General features: G+C 42.1%; 1 protein-coding gene and 1 long non-coding RNA gene across 2 annotated transcripts in view; one reads left to right on the forward strand and one right to left on the reverse strand.

Annotated features, from left to right (window-relative positions):
• Positions 1–18,898, forward strand: part of LOC128853494 (uncharacterized) — a 97,608-nt gene extending 78,710 nt beyond the window's left edge. The window contains exons 4-5 of the long non-coding RNA XR_008452063.1: positions 1,962–2,057; positions 15,858–18,898. This is a non-coding gene — a long non-coding RNA (uncharacterized LOC128853494). The remainder of the gene's footprint in view (positions 1–1,961; positions 2,058–15,857) is intronic.
• CDYL2 (chromodomain Y like 2) overlaps positions 1–23,545 on the reverse strand; it is a 61,327-nt gene extending 37,782 nt beyond the window's left edge. The window contains exon 1 of the mRNA XM_054078885.1: positions 23,372–23,545. Within this exon, the coding sequence (XP_053934860.1) occupies positions 23,372–23,395 (24 nt within the window). The 5' untranslated portion in view covers positions 23,396–23,545. The remainder of the gene's footprint in view (positions 1–23,371) is intronic.
• Positions 23,546–24,133: the final 588 nt, after the last annotated feature.

Consider the following 24,133-nt stretch of genomic DNA (forward strand, 5'->3'; position numbering starts at 1 on the left):
GTAATACTGGTCAGGCTAAGGGGCCACGGTACCACATCCTCCCCTTATCAAAGCTTTCAAAGTGATCTTTGAACGAGGATGTAACAGCTTTGCAGAGAATTTGAAGGAACACAAGCTCTACTGAAATGATAGCTCAGTTGAAATTAAATCTCTGTGCTGGAAAATGAGATAAACAAACAATTAGGGCACGTACTGAGTAGTCACTCCAAGACACAGGATGTGGAACAGCAATTTTTAAGTACGATGTATAGAATATCTAGTGACAAGATCTGTTTTCTAGTTACTGTACACAGGGAAAGACAAGTATTTCTGCAATGATCAATACATATTTGACAGAGCAGCAAGTCAAAAAGAACTCCCAGCCCACAGGTCTGAACGAGAAGGAGGACAGTAATCTCTCCCCATCACTGAGACAGGAGGGAAAGGACTGTCCATGTTACATTAATGGCTGAATAGGGGCAAGGAAATGTCAGAGAGGCACATCAAATATCTATTTCATGCTTTCTATCCAAACTAGAATGGGAGGCAACTGGTTTGGAGCATCCATATAGCAAAGGTAGTAACAGTCAAATTTGTGAATAATATGGTGCAAGAATAGGAACAGAAGGAAAGGGCTAAGAATAGATAACTTTGTACATTACAGAAGGCTGAGGGGCGATCCTTTGAATAAGAAGCTGAAGTAGCCGTTGGTAAAGTAGGGGGATAAGAGAAGGAAAGTCATGGAACACAAGGGTTTCTTTCAGAATTCACCTGAATTCTCCATTTTCTTGGTTACACAAATGAAGTTAATGTGATGGCAGAATACAGAAACGAGCTGAAAAGAAAGGTAGAGCAGAAAAAAAGGAATAAAGAAACATGCTTTAGGCAACTATAATGACATGATAGGAGCACAGAATTTTTTAAGTAACTATCCAGGATACCACTGCAATATCACAGAAAAATGGCACATAAAATCTCAAAAATTCTCTGTAAAAGAGTAATTGTCAAAAAAAAGGAAGAATAATACATCCTTATCCCCTCAGAAATGGCATTCAGATGAGAAGGGTCAGTAGGCCAGGTTCTGTCCTCAATTACTTCATTGGTTTTCACTGCAGATCTAATTTGTGTTTGAGATCTGAACTCTGTCCAGTGCAAAACCAACTTGCCGCTGGTGCTGGGAAGGAACAAACCATCTCAAGTACAGTAGTAAAGGTGGTTAAGAAAGCTGTCAGTGTTCATCACATGGATGCACTTTAAATGGTCTGAGTTCAGCTAGTTAGAACTCTGCATCGAAAAAGTGGGGATGGTGCTCCAGACATGGAGATGTCAAGGCTGAAAAGCATATTCATTGATTTAAGAGTGTGTTTTGTAGCAATTACATGGACTCTGTGAGGAGGACGTTTGCTTACAGTGTGGATGAAAGGCACTAACACATCTGTGCATGTACAAATGTCTGCAATGAGTCAGAGTGACTACACCACACTGCCTGGCAGGTTCTGGCTGCGTGCTACCGTGAAACTCTTCTGGCAATGGCAGAGTTCCCTGGGAGCTGCTACCAGAGCGGCATGCTGTGGAGGAGACAATCACAGGTTACTCTTCTGCTGTCCTCAGGCCCTAGATCCTCTCAAAAGCTCTTTGGCAACAGATGGTCACCATTCTTTGACCTGAGTCCTGTTTCAGCCTTGGTAATTCACACAAGCTGAAAAAGTGTTAATTGATGAGTTCTTTTATATCGTCGTTATTCCCAATGATAAGGTTTCAGCCAAGTGCTGGCTGTACTGCCAGTTGTAGGGGTTGCTACAGACTGGAATCCATTACTTCTTTCAGGGTGTTCCTCAGGAACACCACTGGGTTTTCTCTGGTGGTGAGGTACAGATCTTCCCATCCTGCTCAAAATGCCTGCTGGATCACACCAAGGATTACTGTGGAGGCATGTGCCACATCTCCGTGCTGACGGCTATCTTCTCTTTCTGTTGGTACAGATGATGCAGACGTCTCCAGCGTCAGGGTGATACTGGAACTCTGATGAAGCTGAGGAAACATTTAGCAATGTCTGCGCTCGAAGCAGTATTGAATATGTAAGTAGTGAATACATTACTAAGGAAATTTTCTGTGTATTTGTTAGTCAGATTCCTAACTTGGTGGATGTGTTAATACCTCGGCTGCTCCTGGATGCATTTACAGCAATGATGTGGCAAAGGGCTTTGTTCCATGTGCCTCTGTAGAGTGAGGCACTATATTTTCATAAATGTATGGTTTCTGAGATCTATTCCCTACATTTGTCTCACTGGGATTAAGCAGTGTATGTTCTCCCTGTGGCACTATGCCAGTCACAGGCTGAAGCTGTGGAAGGCTGCAGCTGTCTGCTCGCTATTAACTGAGGGCTGGTGCAGAGACCAACACGCTGCTGCTCCAACATCCTCTCTTTTCCAGATACTTTATGAATGGAAGCTTAAATTCACACTTAAGTATAAGAACCCCCTCAGTCACATTTAATATTAAGATCTCACTTGTATGCGATTTATGAAATTACAAAAATGAGTTTTAACAAACGATTAATAAGTTGTTAGAGACTGATGAATCTTGCACCTAATTAGTCTTCTAATGAGTCCATGATAATCTTCTGACGTCCTTGCCATCATCCCTAGCACAAACTATACATGTAGTCAAACGCTGGCACAGATGTCCTGAGAGGCTGTGGAATATCCATCCTTGGAAGTGAAAAAGACCCTGAGTAACCTAATTAAGTTGGTGTTCCTTTAAGCAAGAGGTTGTATTAGATGATTTCCAAAAGTCCCTTCCAACCTACACTACTCCATGATTCTACAATACATAAATAATTTACTAATCCTTCATTAATTCTTTTCCACTTGGAAAAGCAGCTCTATTTGGAAAACTTAGTTCTACGCAGCCTGTAGAAGTGGTTACATGGCCTAACTCAGTTCAGCTCAGTTTAGATTTGCCAGACAGCTAGAAAGGAGTTTCCCACAAGCAGCTATGGACTTCCTTCTTTCCTTGACCTGATACCATCAGGGTTTTTTGACTTTCAGGTCATACAGCAAGAGCAATCTACTCTCCGAGATGTTCAAGGGAGAGAGGGGCTGGAGGACCAAGGTCAGCTGGTCACAAAGTTAAAAAGATCTTCTTGGTCACTAAACAGACATTTTTTAATAGTGAGATATACAGTGAAATAATCAGTCAGTATTTTCACTCTTTGTATGAACTTTCAGTATTTATGGTATATGCAGAACAGGGAGTGTGCTAAGCTGGGGTGTGAACATATAATGTGCTCCATGATAGCAGCTACACATCTGCTCTTCATCCAGCATGAAGGAATTAAAGACAGCCTGAATTCAAGAGGGATAAGTCACCATACATTTACCACAAAGATAAAAGAGGAAACACGCTAATAAAACTACACTTGTAGTTCTTGCACCTGTCCTGAGGTTTGTGCAGAGATCATTACAGTGCTCTGCAGGACAGGGTGCTTAGAGGAGGATTGAAAGTCCGAATCCCTCACCACCTCTGCTTTCTCTTCATTTTTATATGCCTGATCTGAAAAGAACATCCTCTCTGTAAAGTGATTTCAGACCAGGTGCTGAAAATGGGAAAGGTGCATTGAAATTATTTTTATGTACGGCAGTCCACAAAAAGAAAATTTTGTTGAAGCAAATCTGGTTTGAAGCCTAGTGAGCAATATAAAAATAGGAAAAACCCCTCAACATTAACTTGTGCTGAATATCTGCATTCAGTATTTGTGCTAGCTGCTGCTTGTGTTCAGCAGTTTTTTAGTAGATTATGCAGTGTAATGGCCTGAAAAGGGGTTCCTTGCATACTTGGGAAGTTTAAGAGACTTGTACGATGAATACACATTTCCCATTGCTGGGAAAAAGAATATGCTGGGGTTAGATGGCTTTGGAATTACCTCAGGAATTTCTGATTACACATCAACTTGTCTTTTTCTCCAAAGAACAGCTGTATACAAAGGTATACACAGAGAAAGTAATACAGAATTAAACAGTACCACATGCGATGGAGAAGTATTAATACACTCACTACTTCCAACAGAAATACTGATAAATATTGGGGAAGGTATTGCTTTATGATGCTTGTCAGCTGTAGCCTGATGAAGGAATACAGACCTCATCCTTTTGGAATACTTTTAGGGATATTAACAAAACTTGATATCTAGAACACAACTAAAATTGCTTTCTAGATAAGAAGAAGAAGAAAGTATTTCATGTTTTGAAGATTTCAAGATGGTATGTGCATGGTTAAAGTTTTTAGTTTAATTCTAAGGAAACAAGAAACCTCAGGTGGTCATTGACAAAGGATTTGAAAAAAATGACTGTTTGTCTTTAAATAATCAGAGAATTTCCCTGGAGAGTACATATTTCCTCAATTACTAGCCTGAAATGTTATTTTCATAGTTACAAAGCATCATGCAAATCTATCCTACTCAATGGATACTAATGATCATTACTATTATTTAACAGCGTAACAGGTGGAGCAGGGAGCAGTGAGCACTTGTCTTTAATATGTGGTGTGCCATGTTTCACTTGTTCTTACAATTAAATGGTCAGAATATGTTAATCACAAAACCTAATGTGCAGTGTCTGTCAGATCAGTGCTAATGATAGTTCAGTGTGCCCCAAAGACAAAGATGTTAGATTTGCAATATAAAAATTTGGTGTTATTCTGGAAAGGACCTTGCCCTCGGCTGTCGATTGTCACATGCAGTATCCAGAATACGCCCTGTGCAGTGCAGGGCAAATGCAACACGCGCAGTACCGTATGCTACACTATCTTTACAATTTCTGCCTTGTTGATTTTGTTAATGTACACAATTATAAACAGTCAGTGCAGATTTCAAAAGGCAAGTTTATGCCTGTGAATTACTTCCAAAGGGAATCTGAGATATTTTACAACACTTGTAAGGATACACTTAGTTAGATGACAGCCACTGAGTTAAAACGAGCGGGGAATGTTTCCCTCAGTTTCACTAAATGGCTGGAGAGTCTTCTTACGGTGACAGCAAAGGACAACAAAGCATAGGAATCACCTGTATGTCTCCTACATCTTGTTAGAAATTTTTATTAGATGAGCACTCTGAGGTGTTTAATAACTTCCTCTGATGGCCATCTAATATGAAATAATTTTTACTCAAGATAATCAAAACATCTGAAATCTTTCCTCTTTCAATTGTTTGGTGATGTACTTTCTTACTTCTTTAAACCCTTCATAACACTATAGGTATTAACAAGGGAGAGTCCTGTCCAAATTAACTGATAAGCCACTTCGGTGTTGTGTAAGGAACATGACTGCATTTCTTCTTCAACACAAAAAGCTACTTGGCTTCAGTTTTTTTATGGTAGGTATTTAGAGAGCAAAGAGATTTTCCAGGCTCTCTTGTACCCCAGAGTTTGTATATAAGGATCCAGCTTCTTTCCCGTGTCTAGTGCCTGTAGTTACAGGACTCCTAAGTCAGAGCCATCAAGTCTAATGACGTGGGCACTGTTCAATGAGTGGCACCCTGTGATAATCTACATACGCTGCGTGTACAGTGAGGAAATTTATAATTCTCAAGAATTAGAGTCTGAATGAGTTTGTTATTTGTTACAGTATAAAGCTCTGAAATTTTCTGCTACCTGACTGATACGCACTCCATAGTTTACTCACACACTAGGACTCATTCTCAAACAGCTGCTCACCATGACTTTCCTAAAACTACAGGTTTTTAACCACTGTTTAAACGAAAAAGTTAATAATATCTCGTTCATCAGATGTTTTAACAATGGTGAGACTCCACATTTGCGCTTGAGCTTTCTAACATTTTAGATGTTTATTATGTAGTACAGTGTAAAAATGAAAAATACAAAACTATTACAATAACAGTGGCCTTCCAGAGGGAAGGACATGTGACACCAAAATATTTTTTCCAATGTCGTCACAGTTGAGGTTTTTTTGACAAATGTTTATTCTGTGGCCATAAAACTTTTGAGGATGTGGTGTCCTGATAACATTTTGAAAAAAACTAGAATATAGACCTCGATGGAGTTCTTTATACCACGACACTGACTAAGTGCCAATGCCACTTCCATTTAAGAAGAACCTGTGTTCCTTTTCCGTCTGATGGCCCAGACTTGGTTATGTGTCTGTCATGGCATTACTTACGGGCTCACAGATTCGAAGGCCAGGAGGGACAATTGTACCCATCTTGTCTGTCTTGGGTTACAGGGGAATGTTTTTCATTCAGCAGTTCTGCTTCAGGACCCAAATTCTGATTGAGTTAAACCACGTCTATTAGGAAATCATCGCATCTTAATTTGAAGTGATTCACAGCAAGTACACCACTGCCGTTAGTGAATCTTTTTAAGTGCTATAAATAAAATGCTATAGCCTTAATGTTTAAAAGCGCATCTCATTTCTAATTTACGAAGGGTAAATTTTCAGCCACTGGTGCCTTTTATATCTGTTAGCTATTTCATTTTCCAAACCCTGAATCCTGCAAAGTGGTTTGCAGGGAACTGAACAGATGGTCTCCATATTTCTTTAAATTTTGCAAAATTTGGGTGCTAATGTGATGGATGGCTCTGTCTAAAATTTTGTAGCTGCTTCAGAAGCCACATTCTAAAACTTCATCATAAGTGTTAGGGTTCATCACTTGTGTTTGAAGTTCAAATTCACGTTATTTCATATAATTTTGAGGGAGAACAATTTTATGAAGTGCAGGACTATAATAACAGCATTCACTGGATCAATACAAGTCACTTATTTTCCTTGTCTTATTACTTAGAAAAATAATGCATCTCTTAAAGATGGCACAATTTTGACTAAAGAAAAATGAAAGATTAAATGTACGGAGGATATGCAGTGTTCAGTTCTGTGCCCCAGTTTTCTTACTGCTATGCAAAAAGTTTACTACTTATTGTTTTAAAACTGTACCCAAGTGTTCAGTCATATGGACAGAGAACAGATTTCTGTGCTATACCAGTTGTATACAACTCTGTAATTACCCACATCTGTCTACAAACTGCTTTACATCCATGTAATTCTGTGCCCCTCGCTCACTGTGAAACGGGACAGCGCTGTTCTCATCCATTTGTGGGTAATTCAAGTGCTTATTAAATTTATTAAATTAAATATTTATTTAAATTTATTTGGAATCATACTACTATGCAAATGCAAAACCTTAAAAAGAAGTCATGTATGAAAGTTACACGTGCTGTAAAAAATTAATAATCTACCTTTAGAAATTATTTTTTCAGTGTTAGGTTTTTTTTAAAACCACATACCATGAATTAAAAAATACTAATTAAACTAATTAAAAAAGAATACTTCAGGAACATTCTGAAAGCAGCCATATAAAGCACTAATCAAATGTAAGGAAAGAGTTTAAATACTCCAAGTTTGCTAGTTTGTATATTTTTCTACCAAAGTACATTCAGAAAGGATTAGTATCCTTTGGATACGTCTGCCCAAAAATAAGGAAGACGCTAGTTTTGCTGCCTTGAGAAACCATTCACCGGGCACAGAAAATGTGTGGTGAGAAATGAAGAAGTAACAACATTTTCTTCTCAACCTCAAACATATTAAATAGTCTGCCGAGACTGTTGGGGTATGTAAAAGAGCAGACACTGAACCAAAAACGACATTATTTTCTCAAATGAAATTCATGACCAGTGAATCAATTTCTACTAAAATAACGCAGTTCTGCTTTTTCAGAGAGCAGGGAACTCCACAGGGTAAAACTCAGTCAGTACTTGACATTAGTGGTACACGAGCCCACGGGTCCAGGGCAGCCCAGTAAGAGTGAGGTTTTCATTCACTGATTGAAGTACATAAGCCACACTTCCCTGTCCTTATAGGACTTTTGTAGCCTACCTAAAAGCTGTACGTATTGAGCTTAATTTTGAAGCCAAGTTTTCTGTGAACTCGGCTGTGGCCAACCTGTCTTACCTTCCAGGCTGTCCTATGGACGGAGGCAGTGGGAGGCCAGAGCACTGGAGATGGGTTGGGGGCTTCCCAGATGAATTCCCAAAGACGAGACCAGAAACATCCAGGGAAATTCCACTAGCAGCATGATATGGTGGGATGGGATGGGATGGGAAATGCACAACGGAAGTGCCTTAGAGCCTTCAGAGTGGAACACGTAGTTTGGGATTAGGAATGATCTTGAAATCACTGCACATATTGCCTAAACTCTATGTCCATGCGGGTGAAGGAAACAACTGCCTTACCCCTATGTCACATAGAAGATTTACTCCTTTCTTAAGCTATGTGCACACACACAGATGAGCAGCACAGGTCTATCGTAAGGAACAGTACAGCAGTCCTGTTGTGTTCTAGGATGCCTTCATTTTCCTGAAAGAGAGCCACAACCTTTTGTGCCATGAGCATTCTAGAAAGTTGCAAATATTTTCACTTAAGGTGCAGACTCTATTTGGTCTTTTTGGTTTTAGATACCTGAAAACCTTTTCAAAAGGCTTCATAAAAAAGGAAGGGAAAGGCAGCTTTACTGAATAGTAGCATAGCATTGTGGGTTTTTAACATACTTAAGTTATGTTCCTGTAAGTGATGGTAGAAACTACCGTATCGGACATTTCCCTAATGATCTGAGTCAAAAGCCATAGATTATGTCTTAGGAGAAGTCACAAAGCATTACATCACTGTAGATTCTGATATGTTATTTAAACAGTGCTCTACTCATATTTATGCACAACCAAATCTCTCTAACACTGTAACGAGCAAGGTCAACTTGGTTAGCTGAAGTTCTGTTTTTTAAATGACTTCTGTAAAAATATTTAGCTGCAGGGATTTTAATTTTCTTGGTCTATCTACCATACTTCTCAGCTTTTGGTATTAAAGCACACTGGAATAATATTATAAAAGTAATTTTCCAGTTTTTGAGAGTTCCTAAGTTGACTGTCCAAGAATATATAATTTACAATATATGTCCATTAATAAAACTGTACTGTAGCCAGAAAATAGATGTGATGGTACTTTTCCTTTAAAATGGTACCAATTCAACACCCTGAGTAATTTTTAGGTTTCTATAGTGAAAGTTTTTTCTGCAGAGGAGGCCTGAGAGTTTGCTGGCTGGCCAAGTCTTTCTTCCAGTGCATTTTCAGTTCTAACCACTATGGGAGGTAGGTGTTAGAAATCCTCTCCAGAAGCAACCTTTAACTTCAGGTGGAGAGGGTGAGAACCTTGCTCTTTGCAAGACAGTGTGATCCAGTTATCCATTTCTTTTCATGACAGTGATTATATGACATGGCTGTGATGAGGACTTGATATCCATGACTGTAGACTTAGTAACTTAGGAGATCTTCCATCTTTCTTTGCTAAAAGTGAAATAAATGGTGCTGCAAGGAATTTTGCCCTTTGAAGGTCAGTGTCCATCCTGCACATGAAACAAATCCTTGCCATTCGTGTTTTACGAGAACAATACTAACATTCATTAATGCTTCAGCTTCAACCACATGATGAGTTTGTTTAACAAAAATGCCAACTCCTTATCTTCTGTGGGTACTTATTTCACGAAGCAAATCAGCTTGTTTCACTGTGACTATGGATCTCCCAGACATCTAAGAACATGGTGACGCAGGGCAGTGGAAGCCATTTGTGGTACAATGTCATTTAAGCTCCATTCAGAGAAGTCTGATGAACAGCTGTTCTTGATGCTGAGAACAGCTGCTAAAGTGGGTGAGCTACTTAAACCAGGGTTGCTGACGTTGCTGAAATTGGTGTAGCACAGAACTGCTGCACTTCTTAGAGCTCTACCGTGTACAAGGCTCTAAGGTCAGACCGAGAGCCTCGCTTTGCAGGACTCGGAACTCCAAACAAACTCCTAGCCCTATACAGGATTTATTAAGTTCATTAAAATAACACCCAGTCCTAAATGAGCCACAGCTTTACTTACTCTCTGTTGTGGCTCTTGAAACTCAGAGTGTGATTCCCTTACACAATAGCAGCGAGAAGCCACAGACCAAAAGCAGCTGCGACCAAGTTTGCGGAGGGGAACGTGCTCCTAATAGTCTGCAGTTTCTGTCCCAGAAGCGCTGCAGCCACCCGTTTACCCCACTCAGAGGTGTGTCTCTGTTTGAGTCAGAGGTTCAAGTAACCTTCTCAGAAATGGAGCTGAAGTCTAGTCACTTCTAAAGGAAAGAAACCCCAAACTGATTGTGAAACAGCCTTGGTTCACCCTCTGTTACTTGCATTTGTCACTGCAAAGCCCTGTTACGCTACTGTATAATCAGAAGGGGAATGAAAAGGTGGTCTTGCTATCAGTTCTTCTGTGAGATATAAGGCTAATCACGCAGTTCCTCTGCTAACCCTGAGGCTTACTAATCCGGTACTTTCCAAATCTTGAATAAGTGATATATCAAATACTAAGTATCTGTAGGCGGTCCCCAGATACCCCCTTGATGCCTGTAGAAGTGAATGCATTTAAATACACATTCAAAACATATTTCTGTTACTCTCCCTCCTTGATGCATACTCCTGCACTTTGAAAGATCAACTGTCACTAGACTGCAACTTTTAATTACTTGAGATGCTTGTGATCTTGGAATGGCTGCCTTTTGGTGAGGATAGGAGCAAAAGCAGCTGGACACAAAGTAAGAAATATGCTTAGAGAAAGTTCTTTTAGAGCTGTTCCAAGCTGCACAAAAGCCTAGAATTAATAAGAGAATCTAGAAGTGTTACATTAAAGCAGAAATTATTCCTGCTACCTTAGGAATTTTGCCTTGTGGCTTGGGGATAAAAGAGCATTAAAGAACATTGTCTTTGGTTTGTGAACTGTACTTTGGACACATCTTGAAACAGACTGCAGTCACTCAAAGGGTGTATACTCTGCAGATTGTATACCCAAAATAAAACAGTAGTTTATATGTCCTAATTGATCAGTAGGCAAGACTTTTCCCCCTGTATACTGAATAGGCCACAAGAGCAGCAGTTAATAGCAGAGGAGGAATCACAGAATCACAAGGTTGGAAAGGACCCATTGGATCATCGAGTCCAACCATTCCTAACACTCCCTAAACCATGTCCCTAAGCACTTCAATACCATCATTCCTGGTACACACAGAAGGTCCACCTCACGTTAAAAGGATACCTGCCTTTGTCTTCTAAAGCCAGCAGGTTGTCAGTGGTATTTGATACGAGTGGATGAAGCACAAAAAATAACAGCAGCACAGTTGCAGAACAATTCAATCACAGCCCACAGTAACTTGTTAATAAGTGGTAACCATGCACGCACTGCAGAATTTGATGCCACTTCTAAGAGTAAGAAATGCGGTACCACTGGCACTCACTAGAAACATTATAAATAATGTCATGTTAGAAAGTCAAAGTGTAGGATGGTCAAACAAAGCAGGAAAAAGATGCGTCATCCTTTGTGGTGCTCATGACGAAGCTAGGGGACATGTTATTCAGCTGGGAGAAACAGCAGTCTTCCATCAATTCTTCAGGCAATTCCTTGAAGCTTCCTGAGGCAGCAAGAACAACGGTTCATACAAGATTATGAACTACAACAGGCAGTCAGCGTGTTGATCCTGCTTTGATCTGTCCTGTGATGGAAGCACATGGGAAAGTTACTGGAAGTTATTCACTGCTGGTGAGAAGGCAGCGGGGAAGACGGCAGGAGGGGAGTGGATGAATTTCTTTCCAAAGGCCTCCGAACAGTCTTTGCTGACTGAGGAGATGGGAGGGCTAGAGCACTCCAATGCCCCTTAGTTGCTGTCAGGTCACACGGGCAGCCTGCCCGCTGCATAGTCTGATGGTGTATTTATACATCAGCTTCCCTAAAGGTACCAACACATCAGTGGTACGTACGAAACAGCAAGTTCTAAGCCAAATGAAAATCAGAGGAAGGAACTGATCCAAATCACCTGTGCTCTGAAGGCACTGCTCAACCCTGTAATGCTGAGCAGTTTTGCTCCGAGACACCCACAATTCCCACAGTGAATTGATGATTGCCATTCTCAACACCAAGAGGTAAATAAAATGCGGCAGTGAGAAGGCCATAAAAGCTGGCCAAGAGCCTCACCCTTTTTATTTTATAAAGAAACATGCGCATTCCTGTGGGTGTAGAATGAAAGAGCCACTATTTCCCCAGTACATGTAAAAATACATTATCAAACACAGCTTTCTCTGGGGTTTCTGTTGCATCTTTTGTGCACCATCAGTGCACGGACAATCAGGGTTTCTGTTGTACATCAGACATTATCAGGCCATAAAGGCAAGTAATGGGACCGTTCAGTGTTACTAAGTTTTGCAGTCTCAATTGTCTATTTTTTGTGTGTCACACACTTTGTTTTTAAATATAATGACAGAAAAGCAGTCATTTTGCATTTCTACTGCAAAAAAAAAAAAATCACCTCTACTGCTGCCAAATTGCTGAAGCTGACACCTACTGCTTCTTTCGGTTTCCTGTTACTTTTATCGCTGTTCCCATTCCATGGTGTATTTTGCTGACTACACAAGTACTGTAGACTACTATGTATTAATCTGCAGCTCACAGCAGTATCAGGCATAGAAAGAATAGTGACTACTTGGAAAAAACATTGTCAAACTCCTCATCCCCTCTACTATCTCCTTTCTGACTGTTACAGTAGATCGGTTCTGACATTCCAACACAGAAGAAAATTATGAACCAGCAGAAACGTCTAATGACACAAGAGTGGAAGCTGCTTTTCAACTTTTCACATCTCTGGAGTGTAAAAAGCTTGGTTTGTGCACCCAGACTCTATTCCAGTCTTACTTGCAGTTACAGCAGTCAAATCACAAAGTTTTAATTTCCCCTCATCAGTTGGTATTTATTCCTTCAAGAACTTCCAGCTTATTTCCCCTGGAGTCATGTGAAGGCATTTTAGTACATAAATGTAGTTTTCCCTGTAATTCCTAGTACTTCATTTGGGATCTAGAAAGTCTCCACTCTCCTCCCTGTAGGGACTCTTGATACTTGAGTCATGTTCCTATTTAATTTGAGTCTATGCCGTTATGTCATGCCATTGCTGAACCTAAAAGGTTGCTATTTCTTCCAAGTTAAGTTCAACCACTTTTCATCAAACAAGGTCTCATGCTGCGTTATCCTAAATTTACCTAAATTTATGCATTCATGTTTGCACTGGAGTCCACTATTGCTTCCTTACATAAATCACAAAAAAACTTTATGATCAACAACTTTGCAATCCAAGAGTCTCAGATTCCTTTAAGGAGCCCAGTAAGCATTACTGTGTGTTTTCTTTCCATGTGAGCCATATTTAGCAGGAATTCCCCAGCATTTTTCCTGTCAGATTTCTGGTGCTGAACCACCTGAAACCTGTCGCAAAAAGATTTCTAAAAGACAAAGTCATCAGGTGTATTACTGTGATTTTATCATTTTCAAAACAGTCTCTTCTCCAAAAAAAGAAAATGATTTAATGGTTTCGATAATATTATTAAAGCAAATTTCAACTGCATAACATTTAATGGAAAGTCCATTAGCATAGTCAAACAAATTTTACAAAGTAGTCTTCAAAAAACTATGTAACATCACACTTTACTTTGTAATCTCTCTTATTACTAAGACTAATAAGATGATACATAAGCGAAGCTCTCTCCGTTGTAGTTAGCCTCACATCTGAGAATAGTTTATGAAACCACTGCTCATCGCAGTGACTGCGAAGTGACGTCAAAAAAAAGTTAATTTTGTATCTGCAAAAGAATTGACAAGTTGAGCCAGTTAGTCAGAAATTTGACTATTTATATTTCAGTATGTTAGTAACAACCATTTCTGGGAAAAAAAACCCAAAACAATAGCAACCTGCTGGGTTTGCTAAAGTTAGCAGCATTTTTATATATATGCAGGTAAGGCCTTTAAAGATTGACGCGTGGATTATCAACCCCGTGCAGCATTATGGAAGTCTATCTAGAACATCCAGAAATTTAAATACAAAAAAGTTGTGCAGAAAACCTTTTAGATGCTCAAATACTTTCCTCCTAGGAGTTTTGTTCACTAGAAACATTATACTAATATATCTTTCTAATAATATGGACTCCGTCATTTGCCTCATTCCATGCATTTACTCAAATGTTTACTTGCGTATCCCCTTACCCCAGTTATTAGCCAGAGTGATGGCAATGAGCCAACACGTCATTATCATGCACGTTTGAGCCAATGCTGCTTCATCACCTCCTCCCTTCTTCTACTATTTTGTTTGCATCTACCACCTGCTGCACTTCGTTGGAGTCTGGACCAAGGTCTCTAAAACAGAGGCTGACTTTTTCTCTTTTGGAAGCTGAACCCACTATTCTGATTTGTCCTTTAATTTGCAGGGATACTAAATGACAATGATTAGCAATTAGAATAACAGAATACGAGTTGTAAGGCAAATATGCTTGTGATCTCTGCAGACTGTATCAAGATCTTAGTCAATACCTATGTTTGTTTAATGACTGTAGTAAGTACAAAACTAAGAACTGCCATGTGAGGTCAAACTGAAGGTCCATGTAGCTCAACATGTTGTCTATTCTAATAGAAATTAGTACTGGATGCTTAGGAAACAGCATCTGCCGAGTGAGTGCTGCCCTTGCTCTTCCCTCCGAGCTGCTGGTGATTAGCAGTTAAAAGATTTTTTTTTTGTGCTAAAAGGTATAAAAGGATCTATCCTACAAGAAGCTGTTTTATCATTCTTTGAAACCATTTACAGTTCTGACTTCCACAATATCCCATGGCAATGAGCTCCAAGATTTAAATACTGTGAAGTGCTTCCTTTGTCTCTGTTATTTGCCTAATCATTTTATTTGCTGCATGCCTTTTCTTGTGCAATGAGAAATAGCATTCATCACTGGATTAACTAATCATTCCCATTTGTCTTTTCCATACCATTCATATCTTCCACAATGAGTTCTTCTGCCAGCCATAAAGTTGTCATAAGGTGTCTTTTCACCGACAGCCACTCTGTACCACCAAACACCCTGATGGACTTCCTCTGCATTATTTCTAGTTCTGTGCTGTTCTTGCAGTGCTGCAGATGTGGAGGGACAATCATCTTCTCCAGTGACATGATGGTGTTGTCTTCTGTTTTGTCTTCAACTGCTTTTTTTTATTAACACCTAACATTCTCTTTGCCTGAAGTTTACCTCTGACAAGCAGTAGTCTGGTCTCATGGACCAGACACCCATTAGGAGCTCCAACACATTCTCTGATTTTGTTTCATCCAAAGGGAGGGTGTCACTGCTCTCCAAGACAGCTCCGTGATGTAAACGGAGGTGAGATAAATGGGGATCACAGGGAGACTCACTTCAAGAGCACACACCTGATCCAAATTAAAATACCAACATAGACACACCCAAAAACTTTCCACAATGATTCCAAGATCTTTCCTGAATAGTAACAGCTTCTTCAGGGCTCACTGTTATGCATGTATAGTCAGGATTATCTTTCCTTTGATCATTAACTTGCATTTATAAACACTGTATTTCAGTCGCTCTCATCCAGCTCATGACTGTCAACCTTTCTCTTGACAATGCTAATAATAATCTGTAAATCATCAGCAGTAAATGAGATTCTTTTCAAATCAATGATTCTATTGTACAACACAATCGCAGTACTGATGTCTGGACACTCTACCGTAACTACCCTTCATAGTTTCGTCTGTGCCAGTCCGGTAGTCTAAGAGATGTCCAACCCTTCTGGACCACAGCTTCATTTCAGTAGCAGACGATCTTGCCTGAAGGCTTTTTCCAAATCCATTTACACCAACTAGAGCCGTTCTCATCCACATATTGACCAAGAGTTCTGCGAGATGTGACTTTCTTCTAAAAATTCACGTTAACGCTTCTCCAAACCAAGACACGTTCACTTTTACCTGCTGATTCTATTTCTTTTATAGGTGCTACTAGTCTCCATGCAATGAAGCTCAGACTTAGTGGTGTGTAGTCCCCTGTATCCCTTCTGAATCCATTGGATGCTGAGTAGATGTAAAGGATTACATCATTATAAGATTATTTCAAATAAACCTCACAAAATCTAAATAAATGCAGCCAAGTGCCTTATGGAAGAAAATATCCTCATCGTTCCTGTTTGGCTCCTCTGAAGGAATGGGCTGCAAGTTTTGTGGGTGGTCTGTGAGAAATTCAGCGAAGCCCAAGTGGAGCAACTCAACTGCTATCTTCAAAGAGAAATGTTCTTCCAACAGATGTTTTCTGTACTGTTTTTGCTTTAGTGTTTTATTGAGTAGTCTACTGACCAAGCTGCTACCATTTATGATTCTGCAAGAGTCAACCTATTTTCCCTCCTCTGCTAAGCCACAAGAATAATTTTTTCCAACACAAGTCACTCATATCAACTTATTGTGAAAGTTTTTAGAGACCTAATAGCTTTGCAACAATATTTTATATTATGGCTGATAATGATATTGAAATAGTATTGGAGTCTACATTTCCTCTGTGCAATAGAAGAAAACAGATTGAAGTGTATTTCCCCTCAGCTTTGCAATACTACTTTGCAATACTACTGAAGTTTTGACAATAAACAAAGAGTGCGACATTATTATTCAACAGGCCAAAAGGCCTTTCGTCAAAACCAGAGTATTTTTATTTGCATGAATGTAAAGCAAGCCAGCATTCATATATCCCACTACTAGTTGCCCTAAATTGCAAATATTTCACTTTAAAGTCTTTGATGCATTATATTGCTCAGACACCAGAAACAGTTAACTATTTAATGAATATTTTTTTCCAAGGTCAGGATGCCAGTGCGATAAAACATGCTGCAGAAATTGTCTGAAAAATATATGGGTAAGGAGGACCAAAAAACCAGGACTGCACTGATGAAAATGTACAGAGCCAAGAAACTGTAATACTGCTAAAAGTCAAATGAATGGACAAAGAAATGCTATTTACAGCATAGCTGGCCATCACAATTACTCCATTGATTAAAAAAAAATCAGCCAATTTCTTTCAATATTAGATCACATTTAAAGTTTGCCATTACTTGAACTGTCTCTCTCTAAATATTTAAACTTTCAGAAACAATTACTAAACAAAGAGTTTATTGCTGGATTTTAATTTTGAATCAAAGCCCAATCCTAACAGGACACTGGCTTTGTCATTCAGACAGTGTTACAAAAATTTATGTCATTTTACTCTTTGGAGAGGTGTGAACGTTGAACCTGGACAATGAAGGGACGCATGTTCGGCTCAGTGTCTCAGGTGCTGGGAAAATCTTCACTGTGTATGTTCTGGCTTTCCAGAGTGATGTACAGTGTGTTTTCACTAGTCTTTCCAAGCAAGAGTATGCTTATGACATGCATCTTGGGATCAACTACACCTGATCCAGAGAAAACAATTAATTGAGATTGTAACAGAACTGAACATGCATAAAAAATCAATTGGTTTTCAGTATCCCACGATATGCCAAGCAGGTTACAATGGTAAATGTAATGATCATGGTAAGAGTGTGACGCTGTAGGTAAACAAGACAGTCATTATGTGCATTGTAATGTTCCATGTGCAGCTTGACACTGGAATTACTTAGTAGGATACTGAATATTGTCAGTTAGCCAGTTATGCTTTTGAAACCCACCTGGCATCTTTAGCTTAGAGTACTACAAGATGTGGGCAGAAGGGACCTCAGGTTAACTCTTTGCTGTTGGCTTTATATCTGAGCTTAATCTACCAGATTGCTGTCCAGATGATTGTACATCTTAGGATTGAAGGACACTGTCTGCACTGCAAATCACACCTGATTTGGAAGAGAGTCCTGCTAACCTTCATCACGCAACAAGACTTCTAGGCTTCTACCAACTGAGGGTTATACTACTTGCAGGTTATCTTATTTCGAGGACAGTTGTCTTCTAAATACTGATTTTGATAACGGATCAATGATAACATATAGGTAAATAGCTGATCCTTCAAAATAGTTGTTACTAACACTTTTCCACTAAAAAAATAAGGTGTTATTTACAGATGACCAGATGCTCAGGTGGTGGGAACAAGCCTGGTATTACTGAAATCAGCACTGCACCATAACTTCCCTTTCTACAGAAGGAATAGGTGCTTAACTCTGTTCTATATTCCCCAGAACCTACTTAAGTCACAGTTTTCCGCTTGTGAAACCAAGTCTCATTTCTTCGCCACGAAACTGTTATATCAATAAAGAGACTCACTTAAGTTGAGAAATAATAACATTTACTTAAATACACCATCCTCTTTCAATTCACCTCTGTCTCAGAAGATACACGTGTAAAACACTTTAAAAAGCGATTTCGGCTTTCCAGTTCAATAAGCAGGTTTAAGTACACATGCCTCCCAAAACCTGACTCTGTTGAAAGCGATGCAGGACAGACAGCCACAGTGCTCAAAAATCTGCATCCCCTCACTTTGCAAAAGCACGCTTATTTTCTAAACTCTGCATCTGCAAACCAAACCTAGCATCCGAAAGCTCTTCCATCTGCGTGTCTCCACATGCAATAAGGATTCAGCAGGCTAAACTATGCCATTATTATCTTCAAGTTTTGACTTCGCTGGTACCTGAGTGTTGGTATAAATGAGGGATGTTGTAACTCATCTGGCAAAACATTATCTTTCTGGAGGATCACGTGAGCTAAAATAAACTGCAGCTTATTGTTACACAGCTGCACAAACAGGCTAAGATTTAATTGAAACCTGTCACTATGGTGGACAATCCTCCTGTCCATGGATACTGTCTCATTTCCGTGAGAAGATGCCATTGTTCCACAAAGAACAACACTTTAATGCAAAAACTGCTGAGTTTCCTATTGTGATCCAGAAATATATGCATGTGAGATTCCCCTTCAGAGATTTAGCTATAATCTTTAGATCACTTACCTAAGGTGGTGTAATATAATCTGACACGATGTTAAAATAAGACTTTAGATTTCAAAGTCAGCATCCCTGACCATCTAATTGTGATCGCTGCACATAAACCCGCAAAATATTAAATAAAAAAGAAATAAAGCATCAAAGTCTGTTTCATGAGCATCTCTATGATACTGATAACGGATTCTTATAATCAAAGTGCAATTTTATTGCAGTAAACTGGATGTTCTGTGCTACAAAAAATAAAAGTTAGGTGCACTCTTTCCAATGAATTTTTTCCTCCTCTAAAGCCATCTCATATACTTGTAATGCAAGAACCTTTGTGAAAGAACTGTTTGGCTTCAGATAAGGTGAGAACAAAATTGTACAAGGAAATTACAAAATATTACTTCAAATTACTGAAAACAACTGTAATGTGAATCAACAAACTTGGTATTTAGGAGTAAATCATTACCCTTTGTTTGTTACCAAAATTAACGAGAACTTCCTATCGCATCCAACGGTGGATTTGAATCATAAAGCAAAATAGGGCTGCCCTACTGATGGCCACTGTGAACATCCTTTTATCAAGTCCTTTATTTTCAGTTTGTTATTTCCAAGGAACGTGCACCACAGTCTTTAATATTTAACGGGTTACCTCTTATGCGAAAGAGAAAAAAAAAAACAACACCCAAACCAACCATGACTCTCTCACCCACTCAGAAAAGCTTGAATTCATAAGCACGTGGAAGTCAAGCAAAACCAAACCAGTATTTCATATAGCCTGACAATTACACAAAAATATATACAGCATTCCCTATTCTTCAAGGAAAAAAATACTAAAAATAAAACTTCAAAATTTAACACCTGCCTTGATCACATAACGGAAGGAGCTCTCTTGATGTCAAGTGTCTTGGTTCTAATACACAAATCTAGAACTGACAACCAGTAAATACAGAATTCCCAATGGGTGTTCTTTATCTTCTAGGATAAATTGGTACTTGACTCATAGTCCTAAAAGCAATATAATGGGAGATTGAAGCCATTCCTAACTAGAAAAAGGCACCTAGTTTACCAAACACTGAAGTCATTTGACTGTGATCCTATTTTGCTTTTAAGATATTAACGAAAATTTCCTTGAAGCTCAAAAGGTTGAAAACCTTTTAAAATAACACAACAGTAGAAAACAGAATGAACTGACAGGATAAACATGCACATCTATTTCCAAAACTGAAAATCTTATACTTAAGTTTCTTGAGTGCCAACAAAATATGAGAAGTTAGCATAGGTAATATGCCCTGTACTTCTTAATGTGCTTTATCATGGCTGTGCTGATCATCACTGGCTTTAACAAATTTTGCAGCCAGAATCAAACATGCCCAATTGCAGAGGTAATTACTGTCTTTTTTGCTAAGCTCAGTAAGAATCCTTGAAGGACTTGGATATTACTAATGGAGTCAAAGGGGAATCGGGAGTGTAGCACACCTTTGGAATGTCACCACAAGCCCCAAATTATTTATTTACACCAAAAGCCCCAATTTATTTCAAGCTAAAATTCCGAAACTGTTTAAACGTCACCCTGCCATCCTCCTAATGTGTTCCTTGTTCCAGAGGAGGGAAAAGAACTTTGTATCCAAGCAAGAACAGAGGTGTTGGCTGTGAAGGCACAAAGAACTTCATCTCAGCTGCTAACTGGTGTGGGGTATCGCAGCTCTAAGAACTTCTTTCTGATCAGTCCCTTTTGATGTGGTTGGTTTTCTGGGACAGGAAGAAGCACGGAGGCAAAGCTGAGTTGTTTTTTAAATAAAACTACTACTATATACACCCTTGCTACCTCTTAGACATACAAACTCTTCAGCCTTCTGGACATTTTGTCTGACCTCTACCACGGAGAACTTCAGTGTGGAGATGCATTGTAGATGGATTGATAACAAAACCCCTGCACGTACTTTTTCCCAGATGTCCAACGTGTAGATGAAGATTTTACACCATGCCCAGATGAGGCTGTATTCCAAACAACTCACAAACCAAGGAACAAATAACCAGAATTCCACTTACCTGTTCGGGTGGATAAAATTCTTCTACATTATACAAAGATAAGCAACAGTAGTTCAAATGGAGTAACAAAGAAAGGAAGTGATTCAGAAGCTCTGAGCCACAATACTAGCAGTCCACATCCATCCATACAAATGCCTCCAAAGTAACTGGGCCTAAACCCAACTGCAAACTGGTTTATAAGTCTGCTCTCTCACAGAACACCTCCATGCCAGGTTACTATTTGAGCAGCTTCGTTTGTATGCCGTGCAGTAAGACTCAATGCCCAGCCCACATCCAACTGCCAAATGTCATCTCCTTACAACGCAAAGATCATAAAAAATCATTATTTCTTAATGATTAGCAGGAGCTAAAACAGCATGGCTACCATTAGCAAAAGAGGTACTTGTTACACAAGAGGTAGTTTTCTTTCTGTTTAGAACTAATCCAAGTACCTACAGAAAACTTAGACAAGCGCAGACAAAGATCTTATACGCATCCCAGAAGTTACCAACAAAAAAACGTATCACTAACTTTATGGTGGGCAAAGTCAGTTCTCCACAGAACTCCCACTGGCTATGCTGGAGTCACAACAGCAACACAGCTGAATGAAACACCCTTGAAATTGCAAACTACTATGACAGAGATCGCAAAATGGCGAAGAAAAGGTCAATGATCATGTACTTCTCATAATTTAACACCATGTAGGAGACCATAACTGCAGTTCACCTGAAAAGAAGTCTGTGTCCCACTCAGCAAAATAACTCCTAATAGAGAAACGCCATCTCTTAACTATGACCTTTGTTAAAGACTTTGAAGACCACGACAAAGTAAATACAGTCTACATAAAACCTGCCAGGTCCCCCACTTCTTGCAGTGAAGACCCTAAAGCTGATCATCAAGATCATCAATAGGAGACGAAGTCCAACCAACCTCAGCAGTAATTCCACACCCAGGCACACCCTGATGGTTGAGCAGAGCCTAACCATCAACACAGGGTTCCAACTGGAAGGTGATCGTTCCTGTCCTAGCCCTGAAACTGGATGACCACAACACAAATGGCCATTTCACCAGGAAACACAGAGCCTGAGGAGCTGCTCCAGCCCAAGAAGCACTGGATGCCCACTCTTGTTTGGGTGGTAGACTTCCACCCTGGTTCCGCTTACCGGAGCTGGATATTTAAAACACTCAGCTCCAGTCCTTCTGATTTTCAACTCCTGCTGTCCCCCTCCTCTTTCTCTGGCTCCAGTGGCCGCACTTGGTCCCAGTTTGGGCATCACAACTGGGCACCTGAGACCAACATTTGGCAGGGTCTCTCCCGCTTCTCCTTCCTCTACTGGGTGGCCCCGAACTCAAAGCTTTGCGAGGGCCAGGGGGCACTGCATCGGGGCTGGGGGGTGCGGGAGGGATGAGGGGCAACACATTCGGGGCTGGGGGGCTGCAGGGTCCAGGGGACGAGGGGGGCACAGCAGGCGGAGCTGGGGGCTTGGGGGACACTGTATGTGGGCCTGGGGGGAGCTGTGGTGTCCAGGGGACAAGGGGGACGACGACAGCATGTGGTGCTGGGGGGCTGCAGGGCCCCCGGGACAAGGGGGGTACCACACATGGGACTGGGGAGCTGGGGGGGGGGGGGGGCCTGCATGCAGGACTGTGGGGTCCAGGAGACAAGGGGGGCACATCATGGGGGGCTGCAGGTGTCCAAGAGACAAGGGGGGGAACAGCATGTGGTGCTGGGCAGGGGGAAGGTGTGGTGTCCAGGGGACAAGGGGTGCACAGCATGCGGGGCTGGGAGGGGGCCGTGGGGTTCCCGGGACAAGGGGGTACCGCCCGTGGGACTGGGGGGATGCGGGGGGGCCGGGGGGCACTGCACGCGGGGTTGGGGGGCTGCGGGGTCCGGGGACAAGGGGGGGGGGGGGAGCACAACGTGCGAGGCTGGGGGGCTGCGGCGTCCAGGGGACGGGGGGGCATCGCCTGCGGGGCTGCGGGACCGGGGGACACCGCGTGCCGGGCTGCGGGATGGGGGTCTCGGGGGTCCCCGCACGCGTGCCGGAGGTCGGGGGTCCGCGCCCGCCCCCCCAGCCCCGCCGAAGTTGGCCGCCCCCGCCGCTCGGGGCGAGGTGAAGCAACCTGGCGCCGGCTCCTGCACTTTGCACAGCGGGCGCGGAGCCGCCTCCATCCCTGCGGCTCCCGGCAGCGCCGGGGCGCATTTTTCCGCACTAAATCTGCACATTCAGCACCGCCCAAAGCGCCCGTGACTTTACCTGGACTTTCTGCACTCTCCGGGCTCCTCACGCCGCGATCGCCTCCCCATTCTACCGCTAACTCTCGCTCTCCTCCCCCTCTCCCGCAAGGCCTGCCGACACCGAGCCCGGGGGAAAGTCGGGGGCAGAGGGAGAAGGAGGGAGGGCGGCGGGCAGCGACGGGAGCCGCTCCATCCCCGCGCCAGCCCTTTCCCCCCCACAACCCCAGCCCTTCCCTCGCCGATTTCCTCCGCTCTCCCGCACCCGCGGGGGCTCCGGAGCGGCTCCCCCCGCGCCCCCCAGCCCGGTACCTCGTAAAGGTCCCCCGAAGCCATGCCGGGGTGCGGGACCGCGCCGTCTCCCTCGCTCTCTCTCCACCTCTCCCGCTTTCCCCCCCCCACCTCTCCACTCGCTTCTTCTCTGTTGAGTAAACTGTGTTTTGCAGAATGACAGGCTCCGGGGCTGCCTGTGCGCAGAATCAGAGGCGAGGAGAGGCAGAGAGGCAGGCGGCGGGGCTGGCGTAACCACCACCAGCAGCAGCAGCGGCGGCAGCCGCGTCTCCCCCCTCCGCGGCGGGGACGGAGCTTCCCCCCTTTCCCCTCCCCGCCCCGACCCCGCCCGCCCCCATCGCCCCCCGCCCCGGAGGCAGCGGGACGGGACCCCCCCGAGCCCCGACAGTTCTGGGGCTGCAGCCGGGGCGGACCCTTAGGACACCCTTCCCCCCCCCCCCCCCTTCCATCTCGCCCTGAGCGCTTCAAACTCTTTTATTTTCGCAGCCTAAATAAATAAATAAATAGAAATAGATTTAATAATAATAATAATAATAATAATAATAGAGGTGTGGTTGGAGGCCCGCCCGGCCAAGGTCACGGTGCCCCCCCTCTCCCCCCAGCGCATCGCCGGGTCGCTGCAGGCAAAGCGGGGCTCGGGGACGGGGGGCACCGCTCGCCCCTGGGGGGCAAAGGGAGCCTCGCCCCCTCCCCTGCAGCCATTTTGCAAATTAGAAGCCCTCGCCGGGAAATGGAAGCCATCGGCCACCTGGTCCCCACGTGCAGGCGTGGAGGCACCGCGAA

This window comes from Cuculus canorus, chromosome 13 (assembly GCF_017976375.1).
Source record: "Cuculus canorus isolate bCucCan1 chromosome 13, bCucCan1.pri, whole genome shotgun sequence".
In the NCBI taxonomy this organism is placed as follows: domain Eukaryota; kingdom Metazoa; phylum Chordata; class Aves; order Cuculiformes; family Cuculidae; genus Cuculus; species Cuculus canorus.